The 27,774-nt window shown below is 42.3% G+C and overlaps 1 protein-coding gene across 3 annotated transcripts in view; it reads left to right on the top strand.

The window, feature by feature from the left end:
* Nucleotides 1-27,258, top strand: part of LPAR1 (lysophosphatidic acid receptor 1) — a 99,845-nt gene extending 72,587 nt beyond the window's left edge. For 2 of the 3 annotated variants that reach the window (XM_061631912.1, XM_061631922.1), the window contains exon 4: nucleotides 24,536-27,258. In XM_061631912.1, the coding sequence (XP_061487896.1) occupies nucleotides 24,536-24,837 (302 nt within the window). In that variant the 3' untranslated portion in view covers nucleotides 24,838-27,258. Of the gene's footprint in view, nucleotides 1-22,468; nucleotides 22,563-24,535 lie in introns of those variants that run through there. The other variant, XM_061631932.1, reaches the window with a different exon arrangement.
* The last annotated feature ends 516 nt before the right edge of the window (nucleotides 27,259-27,774 follow it).

The raw sequence follows: 27,774 nt of genomic DNA, 5'->3' as shown, positions 1-27,774 counted from the left end.
AGGATTGCAGCAACACTCTCAAAAATTCCAGTATAAACTTGCTTCTAAGCGTTAATTTCTTCTAAATTGACTTTGTAAGATAATAGCTAAATATAAAAGATTGGAAGGCTTTGTAATGGGAAATTAAGCTTTTATATGCATGCTGTTTTTTCCCCAAGTGATCTTGCAAAAAAGAAAAGACAAGCCTTCCTAGTTTTACTGAATTTCTTTTCCATCAGGAGTATCAGAGGTGTGTTGTCTACAATATTTTTTTCAGAGGAAAGATCTGGTTAGTGATAGTAATGGAACACTTTTTTTGTAAAGCATTCCTGCCATTAATTAGAAGGAATAAGCATACTTACTGTAACTCCTAGAAGGGAGTCACCACGATTAAATGACCACATGGAAGTAATTTCAGATTAGTTATTTTTAACCTGACTTTTAATTTATGCTGTTTAGTTTGTGGGTGATTTTGAGAAGCACTATTTGAACTTTGAAACCAATGTGGTATAGTAGTTAGAGTACAGAGCTAGAACCTTGGATTACTTGGATCCATACCAATCGGGTTTCAGGACTGGTCACGGAACTGAAACAGCCTTGGTCGCTCTGGTAGATGATTTGAGGAGGGCATTAGATAGGGGAGAATTCTCCTTTCTTGTCCTCCTCGATCTCTCAGCGGCTTTTGATACTGTCGACCACAGTATCCTTTTACATCGCCTGGAGGGATTGGGAATTGGAGGTACTGTATTGCAGTGGTTCCATTCCTTCCTCTCCGATAGGTTTCAACAGGTAGCATTGGGGGAGGAGGTTTCAGACCCTTGGCCTCTCAATTGTGGTGTGCCACAGGGTTCTATCCTCTCTCCCATGCTATTTAACATCTATATGAAGCCGCTGGGGACAATCATCAGGAGATTTGGGCTGCAGTGTCATCAATATGCAGATGACACTCAGCTCTATCTCTTGTTTAAATCTTCACCAGAGTCGGCTGTGGAGACCTTGTCCAAGTGCCTGGAATCCGTGAGCGGATGGATGGGAAGGAACAAGCTGAAACTGAATCCTGATAAGACCGAGGTGCTGCTGGTGGGGGACAAAGGAAGGTTGGGAGAAGTTGACTTGAAGTTCAGTGGGGTGAGTTTACCCCTGAAGGACCAGGTCCACAGCCTTGGGGTAGTACTTGATTCCAGGCTGTCCATGGAGGCTCAGATTTCGGCAGTGAGCCGGGCAGCCTGGTATCAAGTACACCTCATACGAAGGCTGCAACCCTACCTTCCTGTTCATCAGCTCCCACTGGTAGTACATGCCCTGGTCACCTCTCGTTTGGATTACTGTAATGTGCTCTACATGGGGTTACCCTTGAAAACGGTCCGGAAATTACAACTTATACAAAATGCGGCTGCTCGACTACTTACGAACAGTCGCCGCCGGGATCACATCACACCAGTGTTGTTCGATCTACACTGGCTTCCAGTTGTTTTCCGGGCCCAATTCAAGGTGTTGGTATTAACCTTTAAATCCCTATACGGTCTCGGCCCAGTTTATCTTACGGAGCGCCTGCAACGCCACCAATTATGCCGCCCGACAAGATCAGCCACACAGGGCCTTCTCTCAATCCCGCTGACAAAAACAGCCAGATTAGCGGGTACTAGAGAGAGGGCATTCTCAGTGGTGGCCCCCACCCTCTGGAACTCCCTCCCACAAGATCTACGGCACGCCTCTTCCCTAAATACATTTCGTAAAGCCTTAAAGACCTGGCTCTTTCAACAGGCCTTTGGGATTTCCGGGAAGGGTTAATTACTAGATTGAATTGCCTCCTACTGTATTGTATGCTGTATTGTTTTTATACTGTTTTTATATTGTACTATTGTATTTTTTATGCTGTGTTTTAACTGTTGTATGTCGCCTAGAGTGGCCATAGGCCAGATAGGCGACACAGAAATTAAAATTTATTATTATTATTATTATTAACCTTCTGGACTCCTGCTGGGAGGAACGGCGGGATATAAATCAAATAATTAATAATAAATGAAAACCTGGGAGAATGGGATTCAATTCCTCACTCAGCCATGAAGCTCATTGAGTGACCTTGAGCCAGTCGCCCTTCCAGGGCTGTTCTAAGAATAAGGGGGCAGGGAAGGACAAGGCAGGCTGTCTTGAGCTCCTTGGAGGAAATGTGGGATCTAATAAATAAAAATAAAAGTATGGCTTGCCAACCTGAGGAACAGGTAGATGTGAACTGAATCTAATTTTTTCTCCCAACCCCCCACCGAAAAGGCTGGTCACCACTGCTTTGATCTTTTATCAGACAGAGTCGTTGCAGAGCGGGGCAGATTTCAGGATTGTAATATCTACTTTTTTCCTATAATCTATAATCTCAAGAACCCATAACTGTAACCAGGTACAACAGGCAAATGCATAGAATTAAGGGATTCTAAACCCTGGAATGTTTTCCAAGTATCTTTCAGAACTGAACTGAGCTTATAGTTCTTTCACACAAAAATTCTAGTTACTGCCTCCCTCCCTTCTTCATTTCAACAGTTAATTTGGTGGGGGCAGTCATTTTGTCATTGTCATTGTTAAACAATTGGCAGCCAGAAATTCCTACCGATCTGTACCTTCGGCCCAAGCCTGTTGTGTAGTCTAGGATGGGCCATTTAGAAGCAGGTAAATACTTCTAGAAAGAATGCCACAGTAGATTGTAAGTAGATTTTTAACAACTCATTGCTCTTTTCTGGGAATATGGTATTTGGCAGTTAAAAGAGTGTCCACAGATACTGGAGGCATTGCATTTTAATGCACATACTTAGATCAATGTGAAGAATCCTTGAGTTTTCCCTATGAGTCCGGCCATCACAGCGGGTATTAGCTCCACCTATCGTGCGAAGGCAAGAATGTCTTTGAAGTCAAGACTAGGGGCGTCAGGCCCCTCCCACTCTCCAGTTCATTCTTGCCTTCCTGCGAACGAGATTGAAATCCTATCATTGAGATTCTATAGCGTAGAATTTAGCTAAGTTGTTTTCGTATTTGTTTACTTTGTGTTTAAATGTCATTTATCTCTGTTGCTTGTTTGAGGTTCTTTCCTCAGAGACCGCGGCTGAGGTTCTCCCTGATTGGTCTTTAACCTTTTATTTTTCGTTTATTCTCCTGCTTGTCTGAGGACCCCCACAGAGACCCCGGCTGCGGTGTTCTGTGGTTTCTGGCCGTTTTGAGCTTCGGGAGATCGCAGATCTTTCTCTCCCGTAGCGGTTTTTCCCTGTCTCAAGCCGCGCTCTGTGGAGCCCTTGGAGAGACCGCCACTGCGGTTCTCTCCCAGGCGGGAGCCTGCGGCTGCGGCTCCCTGCCTTTTTTCCAACCTATTTTTACCTGCCGGGGTTCTGCCTCCCTAGAGCCTGGTGATCCGGCTCTCTCTCCGCAACTTTAATTTCGCCGCGGAGAGCCCTGCTCCCGGCGGCGGCAGCGGCTTGCCTCCTGCTGCCTCATCCCTCACAGGCTTCTCTCGGCACTTTGATTTCGCCGCAGAGAGTCCTGCTCCCGGCGGCGGCAGCGGCTTGCCTACTGCTGCCTTATCCCGCACAGGCTTCTATCTGCTCTTTCTTCTCGGGGGTTTCTTGGAGCCACTAGTGCGGCTATCGGCCCCGCGGCTCCCCCTGCGAGGCTGTGCTGAGCTACCCTTCCCCCAGTTCATTACCAGACGGCCGCCATTGCTCTGTCTTTCTCCGCCATTTTTAGATCATTTTTTCCCGCTCTCCTTTTTTCCGTGCGCCATTTTTGTTGAATTCAAATTTCTCGCCTTTTTTGTTACCCTTTATTAACCATCGGATACCTTCCCTGCAACCTATCTGTATGTGTGTTGTCTGTGTGTTGTAGACAGAGTTACACAGGGCTTCCTCACACACAAAATTACTGTGACTGTATCATCAAGGCTGGAGTTTTAATACAGTGGCTGACTTGTACTAAATTTGAATTATATTCAGTACCATCAAGGCTGGAGTTTTAAATCAGTGGCTGACCTGTACTAAATCTGAATTATATTCAGTATTATCAAAACTGGAGCTTTAATATCAGTGGCTGACTCGTACTAAATCTGAATTATATTCAGTATTATCAAGGCTGGAGCTTTAAGATCAGTGGCTGACTTGTACTAAATTTGAATTATATTCAATATCATCAAGGTTGGAGCTTTAATATCAGTGGCTGACTTCTACTAACTGAATTATATTCAGTATTATCAAGGCTAGAGCTTTAATATCAGTGGCTGACCTGTACTAAATCTGAATTATATTCAGTGTTATCAAGGCTGGAGCTTTAATATCAGTGGCTGACTTGCACTAAATCTGAATCATATTCAGTATTATCACGGCTGGAGCTTTAATATCAGTGACTGACTTGTACTAAATCTGAATTATATTCAGTATTATCAAGGCTAGAGCTTTAATATCAGTGGCTGACCTGTACTAAATCTGAATTATATTCAGTGTTATCAAGGCTGGAGCTTTAATATCAGTGGCTGACTTGCACTAAATCTGAATCATATTCAGTATTATCACGGCTGGAGCTTTAATATCAGTGGCTGACTTGTACTAAATCTGAATTATATTCAGTATTATCAAGGCTGAAGCTTTAATATCAGTGGCTGACTTGTACTAAATCTGAATTATATTCAGTATTATCAAGGCTGGAGCTTTAATTTCAGTGGCTGACTTGTACTGAATCTGAATTATATTCAGTATTATCAAGGCTGGAGCTTTAATATCAGTGGCTGACTTGTACTAAATCTGAATTATATTCAGTATTATCAAGGCTGGAGCTTTAATATCAGTGGCTGACTTGTACTAAATCTGAATTATATTCAGTATTATCAAGACTGGAGCTTTAATATCAGTGGCTGACTGGCAATAAATTTGAATTATATTCAGTATCATCAAGGCTGGAGCTTTAATATCAGTGCTGACTTGTACTAAATCCGAATTATATTCAGTACATCCTGCTCCCTCTGTGGCCGTGTACCATGCCTGAAATCCAGCCTACAGCACTAATCTGAACTATATTTTGTACATCCTGCCTCCTCTGTGGCTGTGTACCAAACCTAAAATACAGCCTATATTATACTAACGCTGATACCACAGTGCATTCTGCCCCCTCTGTGGCAGTGCACTTAGCCATCTGCCAGTGTATTCTACCCCCTCCGTGGTCGTACGCTGTGCCAGTTCGGGTCTTTACATCCTGCCCCCTCCGTGGCAGTGTACTGCACCCAAGTTAATATAAGATGGCAGAACAGCCAGGCATGTCGCAATCAGCCAATATGATGCCAGATCAGCCAGGCATGTCACAAACAGCCCAGCCACAACACTCTAAGGTGACTAGGTCTAAGCATGTTAAAGTAATGGCTAAGACAAAACATATTTCCAGCCATAACAAACCAAAGCGGCCACGCTATGCCTCTGTGCCAACCACCACCACTACCACAGCAACTCAGGCACACATAAACGATATACTTCATTCCCCTGCTGCTTCCTCTGACGAGGAGGTTTTTGCTGGCTTTTCCACTCAGCTTTCACCTAACCAGCCTCCCTCCGTTTTACCGCCCCAAACATCTGCTCCAATACCGGCTCAGGCACAAACATCTGCCACAACCAGGCTGCAGCTGTCCCCTGATTTCCTCTCCCAACTTCAAGCCATGCTGGCATTTATCACCCAAATGCAGTCACTACCACAAGTTCCGGCCATACCTCAACTCAACATGGACCAACGTGCGTGTCATGAAGCTCATCCTTCCTGCTCACCAAATGTCTTCGATATAGCCAGAGGCAGATGTATTGACGAAGCCTCGTATGCTGAGGAGTCAACCTTCACTGACCACGTTGAAGGAGATGACTGGAGCGACGATTCAGATCATGAGGAGGATACATCGTATCGCTTGTTTAATGCCTCAGACTATCAGCCCCTGGCACGCAGGGTAGTTAATACCCTTGGTCTACAGACTGCGCCTTCAACTTCTTCCGCACCAGCCATCAAAGGGGCCAAGGTTCTCAAATCTCCTGCACTTATTGAACACTACATCCTGGTGCCGGACCCAATTGCCAAATTGGTCTCTGAAGAATGGGCTCACCCATTTCAATCTCGCCACTTCAAGAACCTGGCTGACAGGCTTTACGCCCTAGCTCCGGACTTTGCCACCAAGTTACACGTCCCTGGCATAGATGAACCAATCGCTCGCCTCGTTTCACGATCCCTTTTGCCCAGGGAAGGGGAATCCCAACTAAAGGACACTACTGAGCGTCGAATAGACTTCACCCTCCGCAAAAACCATGAGGCCACTGCCCTATCCACGCGTGCCTCCGCTTCAGCCTCCATTTTCTCCAGAGCAGCTATGATGTGGCTGGATGGTCTTCTAGAGGACACTAACCCTGATCCTGTCGCCCTCAGAAGGTCACTGGTAAAGTTGCGTATGACAGCAGCTTTTGTGCCCGATGCCACCTTGGATGCCACTCATTTGGGGGCACGAGCCATGACGGCTCAGATAGTCGCTCGACGGACCCTCTGGCTTCGCCACTGGCAGGCTGATTCAGCGGCCAGAATGAATCTGGCCAGGTCTCCTTACTCGTTACTCTTCGGCGAGGAAGCTCTAAAGGCAGTGCTGGTTGATCCCAAAGACGCCCACAGACCGGTTCTGGCCACTGTCCAGAACATCGACCACTGGCCTTCCAGGCGCTTTCCTTCCTTCCGTACTAACCAGCCCTTTCGAGGAACGCGGCCAGGAGGACGAGGCCACAATGTCAGATTCTATGACCCCAATTCATTCAGGGGCTCCTGGAACCGACGCTTCCAGGGCAGAGACCTACGGCTGGCTTGTCAACGTCGACAAAAGCCATCTCTAACCAACCCAACGCCTACTACATCTAGGGGCAATGTTGGATACCCTGCAGGCAATGGTATTCCTGGCTCCAGATCGCATCACTGCCATCACAAGCATCGCAAGGTCCCTGATGTAACAAACATCAGCAGACGTCATGCTTCTAGCCAAGGCGCTCGGAATGTTCATTTCTACAATCCATATTGTGCCATGGGCTCGAGCCCACACTCGGCATCTGCAATGGACTTTACTGCCCTTTCAACAGGACATTGCCAGCTCCAACCATTGCAAAGTTCGCTTGATCCCCGCACTGCGCCTATCATTCCGCTGGTGGACGAGGTCCCAACACCTCTCCAAGGGCACGCCGTTCAGAGAACCACACAGAACTGTTGTAACCACAGATGCCAGCCTCATAGACTGGGGAGCCCACTGCAACTCCCAGTACGTTCAGGGGGTTTGGTCCACCACGGAGCAGACTCAAAGCATCAACTGGCTGGAGCTAAAAGCTGTACATTTAGCTCTAATTCATTTTCAGTCTCTGTTCCCTTTGGACCATGTCCTCATTCGAACGGACAACTCGCGTGTAAAATCACATTTGAACAGACAGGGGGGCACCAGGTCTCGTCCTCTGCAGGACTTAGCCTCCCTCACCTTCGTCTGTGCAGAACAACATCTACAATCCCTGAAAGCAGAACATCTCAGACGGATTTGGAATGTGACAGCAGACTGGCTCAGCAGACAACAGGTGTTTCCGGGGGAATGGAAACTTCACTCAGCCATTTTCCATCGTCTTCAGAGTCGGTTCGGCGAATGCTCAATCGACCTGTTTGCCTCCAGTCGCAATTGCCAGCTTCCCAGGTACCTTGCCCGATACCTGGATTCAACAGCGGAAGCAATGGATGCTCTGACAATACCGTAGCCAGACGGTCTCTTGTACGCCTTTCCTCCCATACCATTGTTAGCCAAAACCTTGAGGAAGGCGTGAGCCGAGAGGGCACAGCTGGTTCTGATAGCACCATTTTGGCCACGCCGACCGTGGTTCTCAGATCTTCTGGCAATGTCGATGATGGATCCTTGGACACTTCCAATCAGGCCAGACCTCCTATCCCAGGGTCCAGTACTGCACCAGGACCCTACTTGGCTCAATCTAACAGCGTGGCGTTTGAACGGGGACATTTGAGGTCAGCTGGACTGTCTGACGCTGTGATTGATATTATTTTGACCTTGAGAAGACCATCCACTACTCGTATTTATCAACATACCTGGGTGGCTTTCTCCAAGTGGTGTCAGTCCCACCACCATGATCCATCCCAGGCCACTGTGCATCAGGTGCTGCAATTTCTCCATAGCGGCTTTATGATGGGACTTCGACCCAACACTCTACGTCGACATGCGTCCACTCTGTCGTCCATTCTCTCAGTGTCCTCTCCTGGAGCTCCTATTTCCTCACATCCGTTCATCAAACGTTTTTTGAGGGGAGTCGCCCTTCGCTCTACGGCTGTTGTCCATCGGTTTCCCTCATGGAGTTTGCCGAAAGTTCTGCAGGCTTTGCAACGCCCTCCGTTTGAACCCATCAGGACTGTGCCCCTACGTATGCTGTCCTTCAAGGTCTTGTTTCTGATCGCAATCACATCTGCCAGACGCGTTTCGGAGTTGGGCGCATTGTCTTCTGCTCGACACCTCTGCGTCTTCCATAAGGACTCTGTTGTGCTGAAGACTGATCCTTCCTTTCGTCCCAAGGTCGATTCAGTTTTTCATTGCAACCAGGACATTGTTTTGCCTTCCTTTTGCCCGAATCCTACCCATCCTCTCGAGAAGTCTTGGCATTCGTTAGATGTCTGGAGGGCTCTCAAGACCTACCTGTCTAGGACCCAAGAGATTCGACGAACGGAGTCTCTGTTTGTATCCTTTCATCCAAGGTTTATGGGGCATAAAGTATCCAATCCTACCTTATCCCGTTGGTTGAGGGCATGTATTACTTTAGCATATGAGTCTCTGAAGCTGTTAGTTCCAGCTAGTATAACGGCTCATTCTACCAGGTCAGCTGCCACCTCGGCTGCTTTTGCTACTAATGCTCCTGTTGCCGATATTTGTAGGGCTGCAGTCTGGTCTACCCCACACTCGTTTATAAGGCATTATAAAATTGATCGCTATGCCTCTGCTGACGCATCTTTTGGCAGACGAGTGTTGCAACAGGTTCTTAATGAGGATTAGCATCCGGTCCCACCCTGTATGGGCTGCTTTGGTACATCCCGCTGTGATGGCCGGACTCATAGGGAAAATGGACCATTGGTCTCACCGGAAGGGTGATTTTCCTATGAGTCCGGACATCACGACCCTCCCAGTTGGAGGATGACTATATATTTTCTAATGTGTTATATATTACTGTTACGCTATTATATTTAAATTTAAAAGTGAAGTCAAGACTTCTAGTTCTGTTATACCGCTATGTTGGAGTCATGTTACTATGCATGGTACTATTGTGTTATTTTCCTGCTGCCAGGCCTGTTGGCCTTGTTCTTGTATTTTTAGATATTTCTCCTTAGACTCGCTGCGAATGAACTGGAGAGTGGGAAGGGCCTGATGCCCCTAGTCTTGACTTCAAAGACATTCTTGCCTTTGCACGATAGGTGGAGCTAATACCCGCTGTGATGTCCGGACTCATAGGAAAATCACCCTTCAGGTGAGACCAATGGTCCATTTTGCCATTCCAGATGTATAAATCTAGGGCACAAAGAGGAGAATAGTTTTTGTAATTGCCAGCTATTGATTCCTGAAGCTCTTTAAGATGCCCAGTAGTATTATCCTTTAAAAAAAACACAGAGGCTTAAAAGGCACAGATGAAAGAAAAAATGATTTAACAATCTCCTCCTCATCTAAAAACGAACAACTTTTGCATTTAGGAATGGGTAACAATGATGCCTCTTTGTATTAAATAATGTGATTGATGACTTTACTTAATCCTGTGTGGTTTTCTTTCTTAGAGTTGTATTCTCCACTCTTAAATTTTCTTCTATCGCATCTACTTTCTTTTAATGTTTAATCAATTACAAATTGCCTTTGTATGTTTCTGAGTGGTCAGCCACTAATTTAAAATTGCTTAAGTCTGTGGTGAATTATGGTCTAGATAGGGCTGTTCTGTGAATAGATGCCATGGGGGTGGGGAATCAAAAACATTTGCTAGGTTTGTTTGTGTGTGTTTCATTTGCTATAGTGTTGCTTTTTATGTGCAGATAGGTAACATTTTTGTGAGTCAGAATAGATTAATTTGATATTTTATTGGCACTGTTGTGCCAATTGACAGTTCATACAGCCATGTGTTTAGGCTACTAACAAATCCTTCCAGGTGATTAGTTGCCAGATTACACTGTTCAACCTGCCTTTCACTCATAGGTAGCTTGTAAATTTTGTAACTGTAAAAGTTATTTTATGGCATGTGATACTTCTTACTGCAAAGAGTCCCGTTTCTGTTAGGTCTGCTTTAATGGCAGAGGCTGCAGATTGAAGGTAAAGACTATTGCAGAGGGTGGGTATCTTTGTTACCCTTTTCTTTTGAACTGCTTTCCTGCAGAACTCTCTCCCCCCCAATTTGGGGAAAAGATGCATATACCAGTGTATTCTTTTTTAAACTGCAGCCTTAGTTGCTGCATTGTATTGTTGTGTGCCTCCCCAATCTCCAAGCGGTGAGATTTCCGGGATCCCTGCGCTCATCCAGGGTTTGGTTTCCTTTGGGAAGGTCAGTGGAGACTGCGGTGTCTTTATGAAATATGGTTTGTTTATTTACACACATTCCAACCTCAGCTTAGGATGGAGGGGTTCAAGGCATCAGCAGTCCAATATCCAGCTTTTCCATGTGGGTTGCAGGAGGCATCCTAAAGCCAAGGTGCAGAGGGATAGCCTCTCTGCCTGCCTCCAGCCCCAGCCATTCTCTAGAAAATTCTAAAAACACTCAAAGCACAAACTTCTGCTAGCCGCCAGGAAGGGGGGGAGGGAAAGGCTCTCCTGAAGAGTTTCAATGACAAAAGGGTCTTCCTGGCCCATTCACCAGTTGCTGGGCAACTGATAGACCCATTCTCCTATCAGGCCACTCTATTAGCTTGACAAAAGAAACTCCAGCAGAGCCAGCCCCTCACCCCAAGGCATAGGATTCCAAATCAGAGGCTGGAAAGGTGACCCACAGGGATCATCCATTCCAACCCCCATGCTCATAACAGTATAAATGGAAATGGACTACCTTCAAGTCGATCTCGACTTATGGCTACCGTTTGAATAGGTTTTCATGGTAAGCGGTATTCAGAGGGGGTTTACCATTGCCTCCCTCTGCGGCTAGTCCTCCCCAGAAGGCTAGGGCCTGCTCAGCTTGCCACAGCTGCACAAGCCAGCCCCTTCCTTGTCCGCAACTGCCAGCTGGGGGGCAACTGGGCTCCTTGTGACTATGCAGCTTGCCCACGGCTACACAGGTGGCAGGGCACGTAACCCCTGAGCCACTCACTGTGGTCTTTAGCTGGCCCTTGACACCCAGGAGACACGAGCGGGAATTTGGACGCTGGACTCCCAGCCAGGCTCTCCTCCCCACTGTGCTATACCAGCTGTTGCTGCATTGTATATAAGACTCTAAAAGAATCATGAAACTACACAGTATAATTACACTCTTAGTTATAAACTTCTTTGAGCATTGTGTGGGAATGAAGTGTGTTGTGTGAAAAACTGACTTTTTCCTTTAATCTGTGTCCAGTACTACTACAAGAGTTCCATCTGCCCTTGCCATCACTTATTAAAAATATAACATGCTTTGAAATTGAGATGGGTTTTCTGATCCCAATTTCAACAGACCTTCATCTACAATTGAGAACTGGCAGTCTCTGCAATACCTACTGCAATGCCAATTTAGCATACTTTGTAATGTGATTGTATCTAAGTCCACATTTACACTATACATTTATTCCACTATTATTCCACTTTAAACAGTCAGGGCTTCCTCCAAAGAATCCTGGGAAGGGTACTTTGTGAAGGGTGCTGAGAGTTGTTAGGAGACCCCTTTTCCCCTCACAGAGCTACAGTTCTTGGAATGGTTTAGCAGTCAGTCCCTCTTCTCAGGGAACTCTGGGAAATGCACGTCTGTGAGGGGAATAGTGGTCTTCCAACAATCCAGCACCCTTCACAAACTACACTTTCCAGGATTTTTTGAAGGAAGCCATGACTGTTTAAAGTGGAATAATAGTGGAATAAATATATGATGTGAATGTAAGCATTCATCACTTTAATGTTCTGCAGTGGAAAATAATATGATGTTATAGCCAGGAAACTGCTTAATTAGATATCTGGTCTGCACATTTAATTCTCCTTGAAAATTAATTAACAAATATGAGAATTATTCACCATCACCAAACATGTATTCATCCAAACTCAGCTGCAATCTTAAGCACAGTGTGTTTACCATTAAATACCCAGGAGTTCAACGTTGGGGGGTCTGGTATTACTGGGACGGTATTGCTTATACCCCACAAACCAGCTTGTGTTTGAAAGTAAAAGGAAATTTATTTATTTACATTTAAAAGTTATCCCTGTTTTAAGAAACTTTTATTTTCTTGTGCATGTTTCCCTTCCCTGTTTAAACCAGAGCTGGCCCTGTCATTAGACAGAGTAAGGCTGCTGCTTCAGGCAACTGATTTGGGTGTCATGAAAGTACTATAAATTGTTAGTTAATTTGCTGTTACTGTATTTTTACTTCTATAGAAGTGTTTGTGGGTTTTTCTGCCTCAGGTGACAAAGTAGTGGCTAACCTTGAGTGCTACGCACTTTCGCTGGGGGAGGGGGATATTGCGGTGTCATTTGCTGCTCTGCCTCAGGCACCAAAATGGGCTGGCTGTGGGTTTATGGCTAAACAAGTCCCCAAACAATCACTGGCCAAAAAATAAACGTGCCTCACTACTCAAGTCCACCCACCTTCTCCTTCCTGTACAGAAATTTATCAATTAACATATATTAAGTACTGGGATTTTAAAAGGTAATACGTTATTAAATGGAGCACCATCAAAGGGAAACTCTGAACATGTCTGGAGCTAGTTGAGTTGTTGCTTATCTTTTCCCTGCCCTTCAACAATATATTGCTGATGGCTTTAATTGATTACTTGCTTTAAGTAACAAGAATAAAAATGTGTTGTATCATAGAAAGATTGTTAAAGTGCATGCTTGACAGGGAGTTGGGTTATGATATAAGCATTATATATTATCTGACAACACATTGCTTTGTCAGCATTAAAAACCAGAGCTTGGACAAGTTACTTTTTTAAACTACAACTCCCGTCAGCCCAATCCAGTGGCCATGCTGGCTGGGGCTGATGGGAGTTGTAGTTTAAAAAAGTAACTTGTCCTATCTCTGTTAAAAACAGTGATAATACTGAATGCTAATGGCAGCACAAAAAAGCAGTTATCTTGCTGAGGTGATGAAGGCTGTGCGGGGTTGATGCTCATTTAAAAATAAAAATAAAAAAGATGTGGTGACAAGCCCTGAAGCAAAATAAAACTAAAGGGTCAACAAAGCAATCCAATAATCTTTGGATGTCTACACTAGCTCATTTTCACATGATCTGTCATTCAAAATAGTTCAAGGAACTGGGGCAGTTGACACCTCATGCAATGCTGTGTTGCCAATGAGTGTTCCAACTCATTCCAAAAAAGCAAATCTTGCTCCAGTTTGTCTGTCTCATGATGTCCCTGTTTTTGTCTTTTATGGTAGGCCTTCCCCATACTAAATTCTCTCTCTCTTTTTTACACACACACACACACACACACACACACACACTCATCCTATCCTTTTAAGTTTGTTGAACATTTTGAAAAAATACAAATTCGTCGTAGACATACTGTAATGCTGATTTATTTTGGAGAAAGGGTCATACAGGGACTGTTTCTAGAGTTGCCATATTTCAGCTTCCCAAATCTGGGCAGCCTTAGTTGCATAAAATGCAAATTATTTGCTAATTATGCAAATCATATGAAAGGGTTACACAGACCCCACACACACAGAGACATGGACTGATTTTCCACTTCAAACCACCCCTTCGAAAGTTGCTTTATAGGAAAAAATGGATGTTGTGTTTTCCTATATAAATGTAAACGTCGACTTACGGCAACCCTATAAATAGGGTTTTCATGGTAAGCAGTATTCAGAGGTGGTTTACCATTGCCTTCCTCTGAGGCTGAGAGGCAGTAACTGGCCCAAGGTCTCCCAGTGAGCTTCATGGCTGTGTGTGGATTCAAACCCTGGTCTCCCTGGTCGTAGTCCAACACTCTAACCACTATGCCACACTGGCTCTCATTTTCTTATATACATGTGGAATAATTTGGAGACTTACGAGAGGGGTCTGTCCCTGTTCTCCTTGCAGAACATGCAGCATGGCCCCCAGAAAGGAAACCTAGCTTGAGTGAACTCCAAAATGAATGCCATCCTCAGCAGATTATATACATAGGCGTGAATTTCTGCCAACTCCCTCCTTCCTTTGCAGCTTTCCATACCATATCCCCCCTCCCGTCACCATTCCTAAGGGTCCTCCAACTACAGGAGCAGATTTGGGATCCATCCCCATTCTGTGAAGTGTTCATGGAAGGAAAAGATTAGGATTTAAGCCGTATATGTAGAGAGAATGGGTGGTATTCAGCACTAGTCCTGCTCCTGCTCCTACTCCAAGTAAACCCACTGGACATTACTAACAGGTTCATTAATTTCAATGGGTCTACTCTGAGTAGGACTTAGTTGAACACAACCCAGTGTCTTCCAGCTGAGGACAATCCTTCATACTTCTGATGAGGTGGGCTCTAATCCATGGATGTTTATGGAATAATAAATCTGGATTGTATTTAATGTTAGTCATAGTCTGAGTATACCCATTGAAATTAATGGACATGATGTTAATTTCCATGAGACTACTTTTAGTTGAATACAACCCTCTGTCTTCAAGATGCCACAAAACCTTTATCTTTGCTACAACAGACAAATGTGCCCACCTCTCTGAAACGAGTCCACTAGTTGTCTGACAGTATTTGATCAGCTTCTCAAACTTGGGGTCCATAAATGCAGACTTAAGTGTGCTCAGAAAGGAACTACCTCTACTTCAATTGTAATGGACATCAAATAACATGAATTTGAAACCAGATGATTCAAAAGAACCCTTACATGCTCTGTTTGTATCTTTCCCCCTCTTCTGAATAGCTGGATGCGCCCATGTACATTTTTTAAAAATCATTTACTTCCAGTTAGAACAGGTATAGAATAGGAAAATGCTGCATCGTCCATTTTGAATGGAACACTTAGAGAGAATTTCCTCTCAACCACATAGGAATCTGGAGTTGGACCATTATGCTGGCTTTTTAACATAACAAACTCCATGAAATTTGGCAGCTATTAGACCATGTTTTCTCTGAATTAGCCATATTAGGTCCACAGCTTTCTGCATGATATGGGGGTGTAGAAAGAGGGAGAGAAATTATCATGCCTGAGTTGTTTCAATTAAATTAAAAGTTTGCTCTGATCTATGTAATGCAATTAAAGTAATGGCTGTCACCATGATACCCTGTTCCATCTGTGTTCTTCATCTTACACTATCTTTGTTAGTAACAGATTGTAGTCATTCACTGTTCCACATTTCAAAGCATGATATAAATCTGCCTTGTAATTTATAATTGCTTGCCTTGAAGAAATAGTTAACTGCAGCTTCTCCAGACAGGCCATGTTCTATGCAATAATAAATCTAAAAAATCCTCCAGAGACAAAAGTGGTTGGAGCAGTGGATGTGATCCCTTACTTTTGTACTACATTCTAACCATACAGGTTTCTAATCTCCATATACATCTCTCCATCCAGGCCACCTCTCACCATATGCTCAGAGGCACACTTTACCAAATTCTTCCTAGCAACACAGGAAGTGGATTGGACTATGAAAGACCAACCCAAATTGTGTTTGCTTTTTGACAAATTTGTAGGCAGTACAATATCTTAGAGAGGAGGTCAGGTCTCCTGCTCCCCTGGTGGATTCACTATACCTGCCCAATTTCCCTGCTTTTTAAAGTTTGATAGAAATATCTGTTGGCTATAGGTATGTTCTTAAACTGGAAGGGTTTTTTGCCTATTAGTGAATAACAACAATAATAATACAATATTTTCCCTAAATGTTCAAAATGTATCATATCAATAATCCTAACAGCATCCTTTTAAGCCAGGCCAATATTGGCATACACGTAACACTGTGTGCTGGGATCACATCCTTGCCATACATTGAAAGCACATTTTATGCCAATTTAACAGTGATGACTTCCCCCCAAAATCCAGGGAACTGTAGTTTACTACTGACAGAGCTACAATTCTTAGCACCCATAACAAACTACAAATCTTAGGATTCTTTGGGGGCAAGCCATGTGCATTACAAGTATGGTACGGATATGACCTAGAAGGCTTGAAGCTGAGAGCCTGTGGCTTGCCAAAACCACCAAGTGAGTTTATAGTGAGGTGCAGCTTGAATGAGACTTGACAACTCAGCTATTTCTTTTAGGCTGCAATCCATTTGGGGGGATCTGCCCTGTTGAACACAGTGGGACTTACTTACAAGTAAATATGTACAGGATTGCACGATTAACCACTAAGTTTTAGCTCTTGTGTATCTTTTCTTGCCTGCTGCTATTACTGCTTGTATAACAGGTATGAGGAACCTGTAGCCCTCCAGGTGTTGCTGGGCTATAACTGCCATCATTCCTGACCTTTGGCCATGCTGCCTGAGGATAATGGGAGTTGGAGTCCAACAACTTCTGAAGGGTCAGAAGGTTTTCGCCCCTGTGGTACAGTCCTGACTCCTAATATTAAAGCTAAGATAGAGCTGGTTGCAAATCTAAGTATAAGTAAATATATGCTTTTGGATTACAGTATTGGAAATACAGTACAGTATTACAAGAAAGTATTAGTAAGATATGATACTTTAACAACACAGAAAAATGTTAGAAGACCTATTTTTCTGCTATTGTTAAAAGCATAAAGCAAGAAATATGGTTTAAATTTGTTCCAAAGTGCAGCCTGCTTTAGTTTGGGGTTTGTCACTTGGGTTAAAATCCACCGGGAGGTTCACTGGTGCAAATGCAAACAAGGGCGTACACTATCAATATGGAGATTACCCAGGAGAAATTTACTGGTGAATTGCACCCTTGGGTCAAGTTCCTAGGCAGTGCAAATACAGAATTTGTAATAAACAAAAAATAACAGTAATATTACTGAACTTCAAGTTGAATATAAATATTTAGCAGCATATATAATAATTCACAGTTTTAAAAGCTCCCCCCCATGGTGGTCAAACTAGAGAAATTATAAAGCTGTTAAATATAGTTATACACTGAGAAGTCAGCCATGAACACCGTCTGTGAGCTAATTATTCCCGACTTTCTGTGCATTGTCTGGTTTCCGCTTTGTGCCTCAAGTGACCTCTTGTGGTGAGCCAAAGAGCTTGCAATAATGTGGTTGTGCGTCTGCTTCATGGCTTGCAGGGGAAAAACTTGCCAGAGGGATTCTTTCAACAGTGGTCCTCTTTCAAAATACTTCTGCATTCACAAGCATTCAGTGATTAATTATTTTTCCCTTACAGTAAATTTGACAAATGTTTTTTGCTTTCTGAATGTATTTGGTTAACATCCTGAAAGGTGACTAAGTGATTCAAGTTGCATGCATTATGTATTTTCATCTGGGGAAATGTTTTCAAAAGATGGTTGCTTGTTATTTTCTGAAACAAGTCCTTTTTAGACTGTTATTGTTTGCTGTGGGAAAATGTCAGCTCTGTCAGGGTGTTAAAGAGCTTTAGATGGCAGACCTTTGAGATGTTGTGTTTTTATAGGGATATGGTGATTCCAAAATAATGCTCAGAAATGTGGGCTGCTGAGCATTCTATTCACCTGTCAGTAAATTAATGAACCCAATTCAATATTTTTGAGCTAGAAAGGGATGAATGGCCCCTGAATTTGTTCAGTTCCCATCCCTTTAATCTGAGTCCTTTAATTGGGTTGCCTTTTTTTTTGACTGATGCCTAATGAGTGACACTGGTTCATGCCAGAGGCAGAACATGCTGCATAAATCTTCTAATGTTCATTTTTCAACAATCACATTTTTCAAATAGTATCATTTCAGAAAGTTGGAAGATCATCCAGTGTAAGCCTTGTGCCTTAACATTTTTAATGGATTAGCGGAGAGTACCCAGATAGTAAGTTGCCACAAGTCTTGAGAGATCAAAGGTGCTTCTAGTGAATGGGTCATTCAGATACTGCAAATGGGTCATTGGCAATAGGGCTTTTTTTTAAAAAAAACTTACTGTATTTTCTGTAGAAAGGGTACTGACAGTTTGACGCTAACAATGTTATGTGGATGCTGTGAAAAATTTGCATGCATGAGAACCACCAGTCTCACAATAAACCCCCGTCTGGAAGCAACATAAGGTCTGTTGTACTGGAGGAGCTTGTAGAGCAAGTAGTACATTTAGTAACACTAAAACACAGGGCTAAAAGTAACATCTGATTTCTGTTGTGCTGTCTGGCAGAATAAAACCTTGGAACTTCCTGTTTATCCTGACCTCTACCAATTTCCCTCCCACAAGGCCAGAATTGAGATGAGGGACTCTTCATGCAGCGATTAGAGTGTAATGTTAAATATATTTGTTCAGGGATGAGCCTCATTAAGTTTAGACATGCTGTGTAATCATATCCATACCTACTTGGAAGTAAGTTGCGCTAATTTAAATGGGTCACTCCCTGGTAATTGCATAAAAGATTGCAGCCTTACTCCACCTTTAAAAAAAGCACAAAAATCCTTTTTGGGAGGGCTTTTTCCAAGACTGCCTGCAGCTATTGTGTTCCTCTGTGCTTCTATCTAGTGCCATTTTTGTCTTCTTCATGACATGAGCCAATCAGAGATCACTTTGTAAATGTGATGACACACAGTTACATAGCTAATTGTTTAGCTACACAGTGATGCCACTGAGACCAAACAAGGCCCTTTACATTGTCCATAATGTACTGTATTTTATGCTGTAAACTCCTTTGTGTTTTTTTTTTACTGACGAGCAGTATATAAATATATAAAAAGAGTTCCAGTGTGGTCTAGTGGTTAGAGGTTGGACTAGGACATGGGAGGCCAAATCCCCACTCAGCCTCTGTCTCTCAGCCTAACCTACCTCACAAGGTTGTTTTGAGGATAATGATGGGAGAGAGAACTATGCACGTCACCTTGAGTTCCTTGAAGGAAATGTGGGATATAAATATCATCATCTGAATTGAGGGGAACATGGAAATGTATCGGCCTGGTTGTCTTCTCAACAGGACAAAGTATTTCCTCTCCTCCATTCAGAGTGAGAGCAGTTCATTTGCACTCACTTCAAATGGAAAGGAGGAAGCGGATATGTTGGCCCATTGGTGACAAAACCAGGGAAACTGCTAGTGCAATACAACATAGGAAGACAGAGTCAGCCCAGTTTCTTTAGCAAGCCGGTGTATTCCCACCCCATGCTCACCAAAATACCCGGGGCAAGGGAGCAAAAACATATGTGAAACTCAGTTGCCTCCTTCTAGCTCTTCACTAGTATTGACGTTCTTCTTTAACTTAGATTATGCTGCATTAACTATATATCCTTTCCTGAAGTTTTTAAAGAGTGCAGTCATTTTGGCCAACAGAAGGAGAAAACAACAGAATAGTCCCCTTCTGACCCCAGCTGGCTACGCATAAAGCATCAAATTAAAACTTATTGTGTAATAATCTATATGGCTGTTTCAGTTCAGTTTTGGGTACCAACATTGGCCAAATGTCTTATATTTAATGCTGTATCTATTACTTTTTAAATAGTATTTGCACTGAACCAGAATTGCAGAGCCATTGTTTAACTGATACAAGATGATAAAGACACAAACACTTCCTTTGGCAATGATGGTATTCCATAAGGAGTGCTTTATAACTTGTAGAGGATAAATATTTCAAATTATCTTGACAACAGCTGGGAGTCATTCATATCATTAGTTTCGCATATCTTTCTGGTTTTAGATACCATTGGAAATCCTGACATCTTTAAAGCTCCTCTGTTTATCTAAGCAATTCAGTTTGTTAACTGAAGAAAGTAAACTTAATTTTCATGAGTTGTAAAGAAATCTAGGCCTTACATTTTAAGTGCTTTCAGTTTTCTCAATTGAGGCTGAAATAGAAACACCATTCTGTTGTGGCATACTAGAGCTATGGCTTTTTGCCCTCATCTCCCATAATAAAATAATAAGAAGGAAGAATGGTTTTTTTTAATCATTAAATGTATGTGTGAAGCCTGTTACTTATCACAGCCCAAACATATATGGTGTTAATTAAGCTATCGTGTGGACCCTGGGGAAGAATGTGATATGGCTTCTGCTGAATGCAGTGGCACAACAGGAAGATATTTTCAGAACCCAGTGGGAACAAGGATTCTCAGAATGAAGCATATTTGTGCGGCGGCCTTCCTCTTAATCCAATGCTTGCTGTGCTCCTGGCCCTTCCTTCTCTCTCTCTTCTCTCTCGGTTAAGCATGCTGAGATGTGTGTTTGGGCATCACTTCAGTGCAAAAGACATGACAGAAATAAATATTGGTTTGAAACCTGGAGGAACTCTTAAGTAGGATTTGTAGAAAAGCCTTCAGGCACATTTCTCCTCTCCCCAGGTGGCTGAGCATTAGGGTCAATTTCACATGACTTTGCAGTGACCTGTGGGGTCAAGACCAACCCCAATTTCAGTCAGTGTATAAAGAAGCACTTCTCTGATTTCCTCGCCGCATGTACAAAGAGCTAGTTAGCCTACAATAGACTATATCTACATTACAGGCAATCTGAGCATGTGATGAAAGAGTCAGATAATCTACATTATGTACATTTATCAGTCCAGTTTTTATCTCATCCTTCATCTAAGGCTTACATAGGGATCCCCTCGGTCCCATTTCAGTCTGGCCCTGTTACTAGGTGGCTTTACCAGGCACCCACTCCACTTATGAAGCTAATCAGACCACAACTTTGGTTGCGCAAACATTCCCATGCCCTGACATATTATCCCTTGTTTAGGGATCTGGAAGTAATGATGATGAAAACAAGATTCTTTCCTTTGGATTACAAGGACAATATGGGCCTAGAAGCCAGGAGGCATAAAATAAGCAGGAGTAACCAAGGCTTTTTGAATGCTTCACCTTTTATCAAAGCCTTGAAATAATTTCCCTTTCCTTTTGCCATGCTCAACTTCTGTATTTCTGTTACCTTTGCATCTTCTGTTCATTCCTTCTATTTTTGCCTCATTGATTCCTTGCCCAAGTGAAACATTTCCCTTTTTTTTAATTTATGAAAAATGCTGAATTTTATCTTAGAAATAAGAGATGAAATATTTTGGAATTAGGAGTAGTTTAGAATACTCCCAGTGGTGTGTGATTTGGAAGAGGCAGACACATTCCTACATCACCAGATAATCTTACCCCTTAAGAAAAATAAAATGTGTCTTGCTTAAGAGGTGCTTCATCTGTTTGTTGGGAGCCTTTTCAAATAGACTGATACCTTGTAATTTGAAATAAGAATATAGGAATTAAAACAGCATAGTTATTTATAGTGGTTTTAAGCTTTGGATTTCCAAGTTCTTATCCTTGAAGAACCCTTTCCACATAACTTCTGTATGCAAAAGAAACTTTGTTCATCTGCTATGCTCTATGCCTGATTAAAAGGTGATACTGAAAATGGGCTGCTTTAAACTGCTTCATGTTTAAACTGATCCTGATCACAGCCACCATGTGTTCAACCCACCCAGACCATAGATCCCTAATGTACTAATGCTGCATGCCTATGCAAGAAAACCTGGTTTTAATAAGAAACCGATTACCCAGAATCTCACATGGGCAGGTTTTTCTTGTATGCCTGGTATCATATTTAATCAGCCCTTAGTTTACGCACGGCAATGGCCAGGTATGTCGGATCCAGCTGTCATGCCATGCAAAGTGAGTTACACCATACAAATGCCCCCTACATTTCCCATATGTTTGCACATTGCAGGGAAAAAAACCATAATGATGGAAAACCTGTCTTTCAGGCTGTTATTTTGTCATTACTGAATTTTTCTCACGGAACTGTTCTTACTCTAGGACCTAGGACTCATTCCAGATTTGAGTGGGCCCTGGGGAACCAAAATCACATCTGTAAGGAAGATTTTGAGCATGGTTTATGGGAGGGAGTAGGAAGGGAAAACTGTCTCCTATCCTATGATGATCTGGGGCTCTTAGGTTCAAGAGCAGGGACCAAGAGCAGTTCTAACTCTTGTCCTCTGGAATAAGGGGGGGATGCAAACACTCTGAGGTTGGGGGGCCCATACCACAGGGTATTTAGGCAAAGCAACCTAATTTGTACCTTCCAGATGAATGCACGGGTTAGAATGTACTTATCCTTCAGGTTTTGCTCTTCATCAAATTTTGCTCAAAAAGATACCAAAATGTGTACAAGATATATGCATACTTGAGTATAAAATAAGTTTAGAAATGCATACATTGAGATAAAATACACACTTAAATAGGTATCTTGTGATAAAATGCATATTTAAATGTGAATTTCCATGCTTTACATTTTAATTCACAGATTAATGTGAAAACAGGATGGAATGGACTTAGGAATGAACCTGTACAAAACTGGCATGGATCAGAAATAGATGGATATGTCCTTCCCTGCATTACAGGACTGTATTTTCCCCCTCTTCCATGTTTCACTTAACGTATCTTGCAAGCTTACGTTGAATGACAAATAAAGTGGGTTCTTTTCCGGTTCAAGGCTTATTTATTTATTCAAAGACTTCTATACCACCCTTCACCAAAATAGTCAAGGGTTATTTGCAGCAAAATAAGGCCATATAAAACAATATATAATAATCAGTAACTTTAAATAATCCTCATAAAATATATAAATCACATATGTAGCAGCAGCAGCCTGGCAGAAAAGTGGAGTTTTTATCTGGTGTCTAAACAAATATAAAGTTGGGGCAAGACACGCTTCAGTGGGAAGGTCGTTCCAGAGATGCAGAGCCACCACCAGAAAGTTTTTGGCGAAATGTTGGGTGAAAATGCAATATTTGGGAATTTGGAAAGTAGGCTACACAATGAAGGCTGATCATTTTAATGGCCACCTTGTCACTAGTTGTTCTGTCATGGATTCAGTTCACCTGACGCAACTCAGTTTGGGACATGGTCACTGACATCAAGTATTCATTGCTGTAACTTGTATCACTGTTTGGGGGGCATTGTGCATCAAGGATATGGCTGTGGCCATATAAAAAAAGAGAATCCAAGTACATCAAACAACTTTTCAACAAGAAAAGTTGAGACTTGCATCTCCTTCCCCTGCCTGCCCCCCCTCCCTGCAGTCAGCCTGTAACAACCTAGATAGTATGTAGCTAGGTAGTAAGACTGACCTGCTCAGCTTCATGCTTATGGGCCAGCTAACCAGAAAACTCTGCAGATGAGATTTGTTCTATATAGTGGAGCCATCGGATCCAGTTCACTTAATTTCCTTTCATTTATTCATGAGATTTTTGTAGAGGAACACTGGTGCCAACTCCTTATTAAAAGGATAAACACAGATTCATATCAGCATTTTAAATACTGTATTATATCTTGAGCTGTATCCACTGTCTTCCAAATGAGGAATAGGAAGGAATGCCTTTAAATCAGAACTAGACCTGCTTTTGTCTATGCGGCCTTATCTCTGCAAGCACAAACAGCCTCTCCCATTAGTTACCGGGGGGGGGGGGAGGATATGCAGCTATTGAAGTGTCATTTTAAAATGCTAAGTGCATACATGTCCAGTAATTTTGAACAGTGGAAATCTCAAACTTTTCCTTGAAGATTCTTTCCTGCTCTTAATTGTGTCAGTCTCAGAGATGGGGTAGAAGACACATTCCCCCTGGTGCTGCAACAGAGTAATTCACATTTAACTCCAGGGAAGCGGTGAAATGTCAAGCTCTGGGAGGCAACTAGCTGGTCAGCTACATTTTTGTCCAAGTTATTTTGATGTTATTGCACCGAGCTTCAGCGGTGTTGGATTGGGTGGAGGCATTGCCCCACCCAGCCTTTATAGCCTGCACTGATGATCTCACCCTGGGGCAGAACTCCCTATTTCACCTGCCAAATGTGTGGGTGCTGCTGCTGGAGGGATCCCCATCGGCAGCAACCCATTGAAAGCCCCAATATAGGGCTGAATCAGGCCAGGATTTGCTGGATTCCAAGCTGGCCCAGTTGTTGTTCCAGGTAGGTACAGCAATTAGCTTGACCTTCTCCCCCCCCCAACTTCTAACCTAGCTGGTGTGAGGAGCAGGGCTGCCTGTGGTGCAGTTGTGGTCTTTGAAAATTGGGATGGTTTGTGTGTGTGAATGCTACTTTTATGGATCATTCTTGTAAGCTGCCTTAAGGTACATTTTGGGCCAGAATGGAGGATATAAATTTGAAAAAGATCTGAAATCTAGTGTAGAATGCAGAGGCTAAGGTATTGAACTCTGACCATGGAGACCTAGGTTCAAATTCCTCACTGTGCTGATTGCCTACCACCACACAGAGCTGTTGTATGTGTGTCACTGAGCTGCTCAGAGGAAAGGCAGGATGCAAGTGTGCTCAGTATATGCAGAAAAACAGATATTTTCCTTGTGATTCTTTCCAGGTGCTTTTATAATCTGCTGGACTCCGGGATTAGTCTTGCTGCTCCTTGATGTTTGCTGCCCACAGTGCAATGTCCTGGCATATGAAAAATTCTTCCTGTTGCTTGCTGAATTCAACTCTGCCATGAACCCCATCATCTACTCTTACCGGGACAAGGAAATGAGTGCCACCTTCAAACAAATTCTTTGCTGTCAGCGCAGTGAAAATGCCAATGGCCCAACAGAGGGCTCCGACCGATCTGCCTCATCACTCAATCATACCATCTTGGCTGGAGTACACAGCAATGATCATTCTGTGGTTTGAAATGGAACTGAAAAGTTTTTAGTTTTTAAACCCACACATGAGAATTAATTCTGAGTGGATAACTAGTTGGTAAACAATTGACAGCATTGTTGGAGGCCATTGAAGTAGAGAAAATAACAAACTTACCAAGCTCTTCTTTAATCACTAATGATGATAATACTTTTTTACCAGTGCCCAGTCCACAAAAACTGTCCAGTCTAGAAGCCTCACTGTTTTTATTTTTTTTTAATCTTCTGTTTGTTTGGTGAAAGTAGAAAATGAGCTGCTCACCCTGGGAAGCTGACATACTTTTTAAATCTACTCTTAACTAGCCTTCATCAGATGATACTTTTGTGATGGCCCTAACTGAAATCATCTCCAATTAATTAAGCTTAATAACTGCTTCACTGCCTTTTCATTTAGAAATCTAGGCTTCCTCCTTGTTTTGTTTTGTTCTTAAATGCATTTCATTTCATAATTATCCCCATCAGCATGCTTTGTGGTGGACATTTTCAGGGCAAAGAGAGAAACGGTTGTAGCCTTCATTTTTATTTACACTGCTAATAACAATGAAAAACAGTTTTTACCAGTAAAGTTGTCAAGATATTGGTGGGAAATAAATGTCTTTATCTTGATTTATTAGAGTTTGGAAGGAGGTATGTTGTGGATGTGATTAACTCTCACCTTGAAATCAATGGGACTTAAAAGTGTTTGATGACTGGCTATATTGTCCCTGAGACATTTAACTTTCTTTAGTAAGGAGTTCAGCAAGCTATGTAACAAACACAGGAAGTATTACCAAGTTTCTTATGGTCAAATTTTTAATGTGGGATATAAAGCTCTAAAACAGCCAACTTCAAATTGGCTTAAGCTGAAGCACAATAATGTGTATTTTTAAAAGTGATTTTGTGGTGTCGAGTCTTCTAGTTAAGAGGATTTTGCATTTTTGGAAAAGTGCTCTTTTTAAAGTAAAACTTTTTTATTTTTTTAAAGAATGAATTTTCTTCGCTGTTTTGCACAGAGTGGGAGATTTTTTCTTGCTGATTAGGGCTGGAATATATTTGCCCAGTTGCCTCCTGTGCCCTCCAAAAAGCCTGTGACATGGTTGATAGGAATGACAGGTTTTATCTCATTTCAGTGGGGGTGCTTACTGTAGCGGGGAGTACTCTTTCTTTACTTTGTTTTTAAAGCCACTGCTTGTGAAGATGACAGCAGGCTCTCTCTGCTCCTAGAATTTAAGATTGCATACACACACCATACATTTAAAGCCTATTTAAATCACATGTCTTTCCCCAACAACTCCTGGGAACTGTATGTAAGTGTCAGGTGCGTACACAGCCTTATAAATCTAAAGCTGCTGGGGCTGGAATTCTTAATCTGTTCACCATGGTTTTAAATTCATATTCCAGTGGGTGAAGAGACAGAGCCTGACACCACGGTCATCTTTACAGACAGTGGGTTGTATTCAGCTAAGTCTTACTCAGAATAGACCCATTAAAACTAACCTAAGTTAGTCATGTCTATTAACTTCGATGGGTCTATTCTGAGTAGGACTAACATTGAATACCACCCATTGACCTTAAAAGTGTTAGAAAAGAATGGAAGACAAATTTTGTGTGCCTCTGCATCTCAGCCCTATTTTTTACTATCATCCAACTATTTCTTTTACACCAAGTACAATTTCTATTTTCACAGACAAATACATAATAATCACAATTAAAATGTGTTATTCCATTCCTACAAATGGATTTAATATTTAGAAAAGTGGCTTTAGAGTTAAGCCTTTGTTACTGTAAACCCTTGATGGAGATTCAACATAAAGAGTTCTCTATAGTGAAGGCTGAGAATTTTAAAAAAAAGAAAAGAATTTGGGATCATTGTAACAATAGTGTAGTGTGCCACATCAGTAACAAATCTGCAGGTCTTGTGTGTTGAGAATCTACTTACAATGAAAAGAACATTTGCTTAAAACCCTTGCATGAAATAGATCCATCGTTCTAATGTTCTGTTAATGATAAATAACATATTTGAGATAGTACCATGTTTGTGGGGCAGACTATGTAGATTTCTAAGAACAATGTATAGCAATGTCAAAAAGGTAAAGAGCATGTACAAAGATAGAATATTTAGTGATATGGTAAGTGAAAGTAAAAAAGAAGTGTGGCTAAATCACACCAGAAGGTATCCAGAGACCACCTGCCAGTTAACGAAAAGTTAATAAAATGACAAATATTAAATGAGTTTCTTACTGAAATTAAAAGCAATGAACCCATTGTCCTTTACTTATATAATTTGCCTAATGAAACAGAAGTCAGGCTGTTAGAAGTTTTTTTTAAAAAACCTACATACTAAGCCACTAATAAAGTTTTCTCTATGAATTTATGTTTTGTGTATGTGTGCCTGTCAGAATTCATCATATCTGTAATATTCTAAAGCACAGGTGGGCAGCCTGAGACCCTTGGCCCAATCTTATGTGACCTTTGATTCCATGTGGGTGACAAGGAGGAAGAAAATGGGGTGCAGGAGGGGATAACAGAAAGGGAAGGGGTGGCAAAAGGAGAAGATAATGGCAACAAGAGAGAGAAAAAGGAGATGATGGAAAGAGAAAAGATGTAGTGGCCTTACCCACCTTTAGCTGTGGCCCTATCCATTTTTTGCTCTTACTCTGACCATTTTTTACTTCAGCCCTGCCCAGCGGGAATGCCTTTGACAGGAAAAAAAAGTTTCTTCAAAAGAAAATGTAATTACAGCTGTTGGACTTCAGATTTTTTTTAACCTTCTTGAAATTGCACCTTCGTCATCATACAGTCTACAGTTTCTAGTGCTTGCTAAATGAATAAAAACATTTATCCATTCCTCTTTATTAATTCCTCATTTCTCATTCCTCTGTTATGAGATAGATTGGTTTAGCCTCATTTTCCCCAGGACAGCATAAGCACCGTTATTTATTGCTGTAAA

This window comes from Rhineura floridana, chromosome 1 (assembly GCF_030035675.1).
Source record: "Rhineura floridana isolate rRhiFlo1 chromosome 1, rRhiFlo1.hap2, whole genome shotgun sequence".
NCBI classification, from domain to species: domain Eukaryota; kingdom Metazoa; phylum Chordata; class Lepidosauria; order Squamata; family Rhineuridae; genus Rhineura; species Rhineura floridana.
Note: the sequence above shows the minus strand (reverse complement) of the source record. Positions and strands in the feature narration are given on the sequence as shown.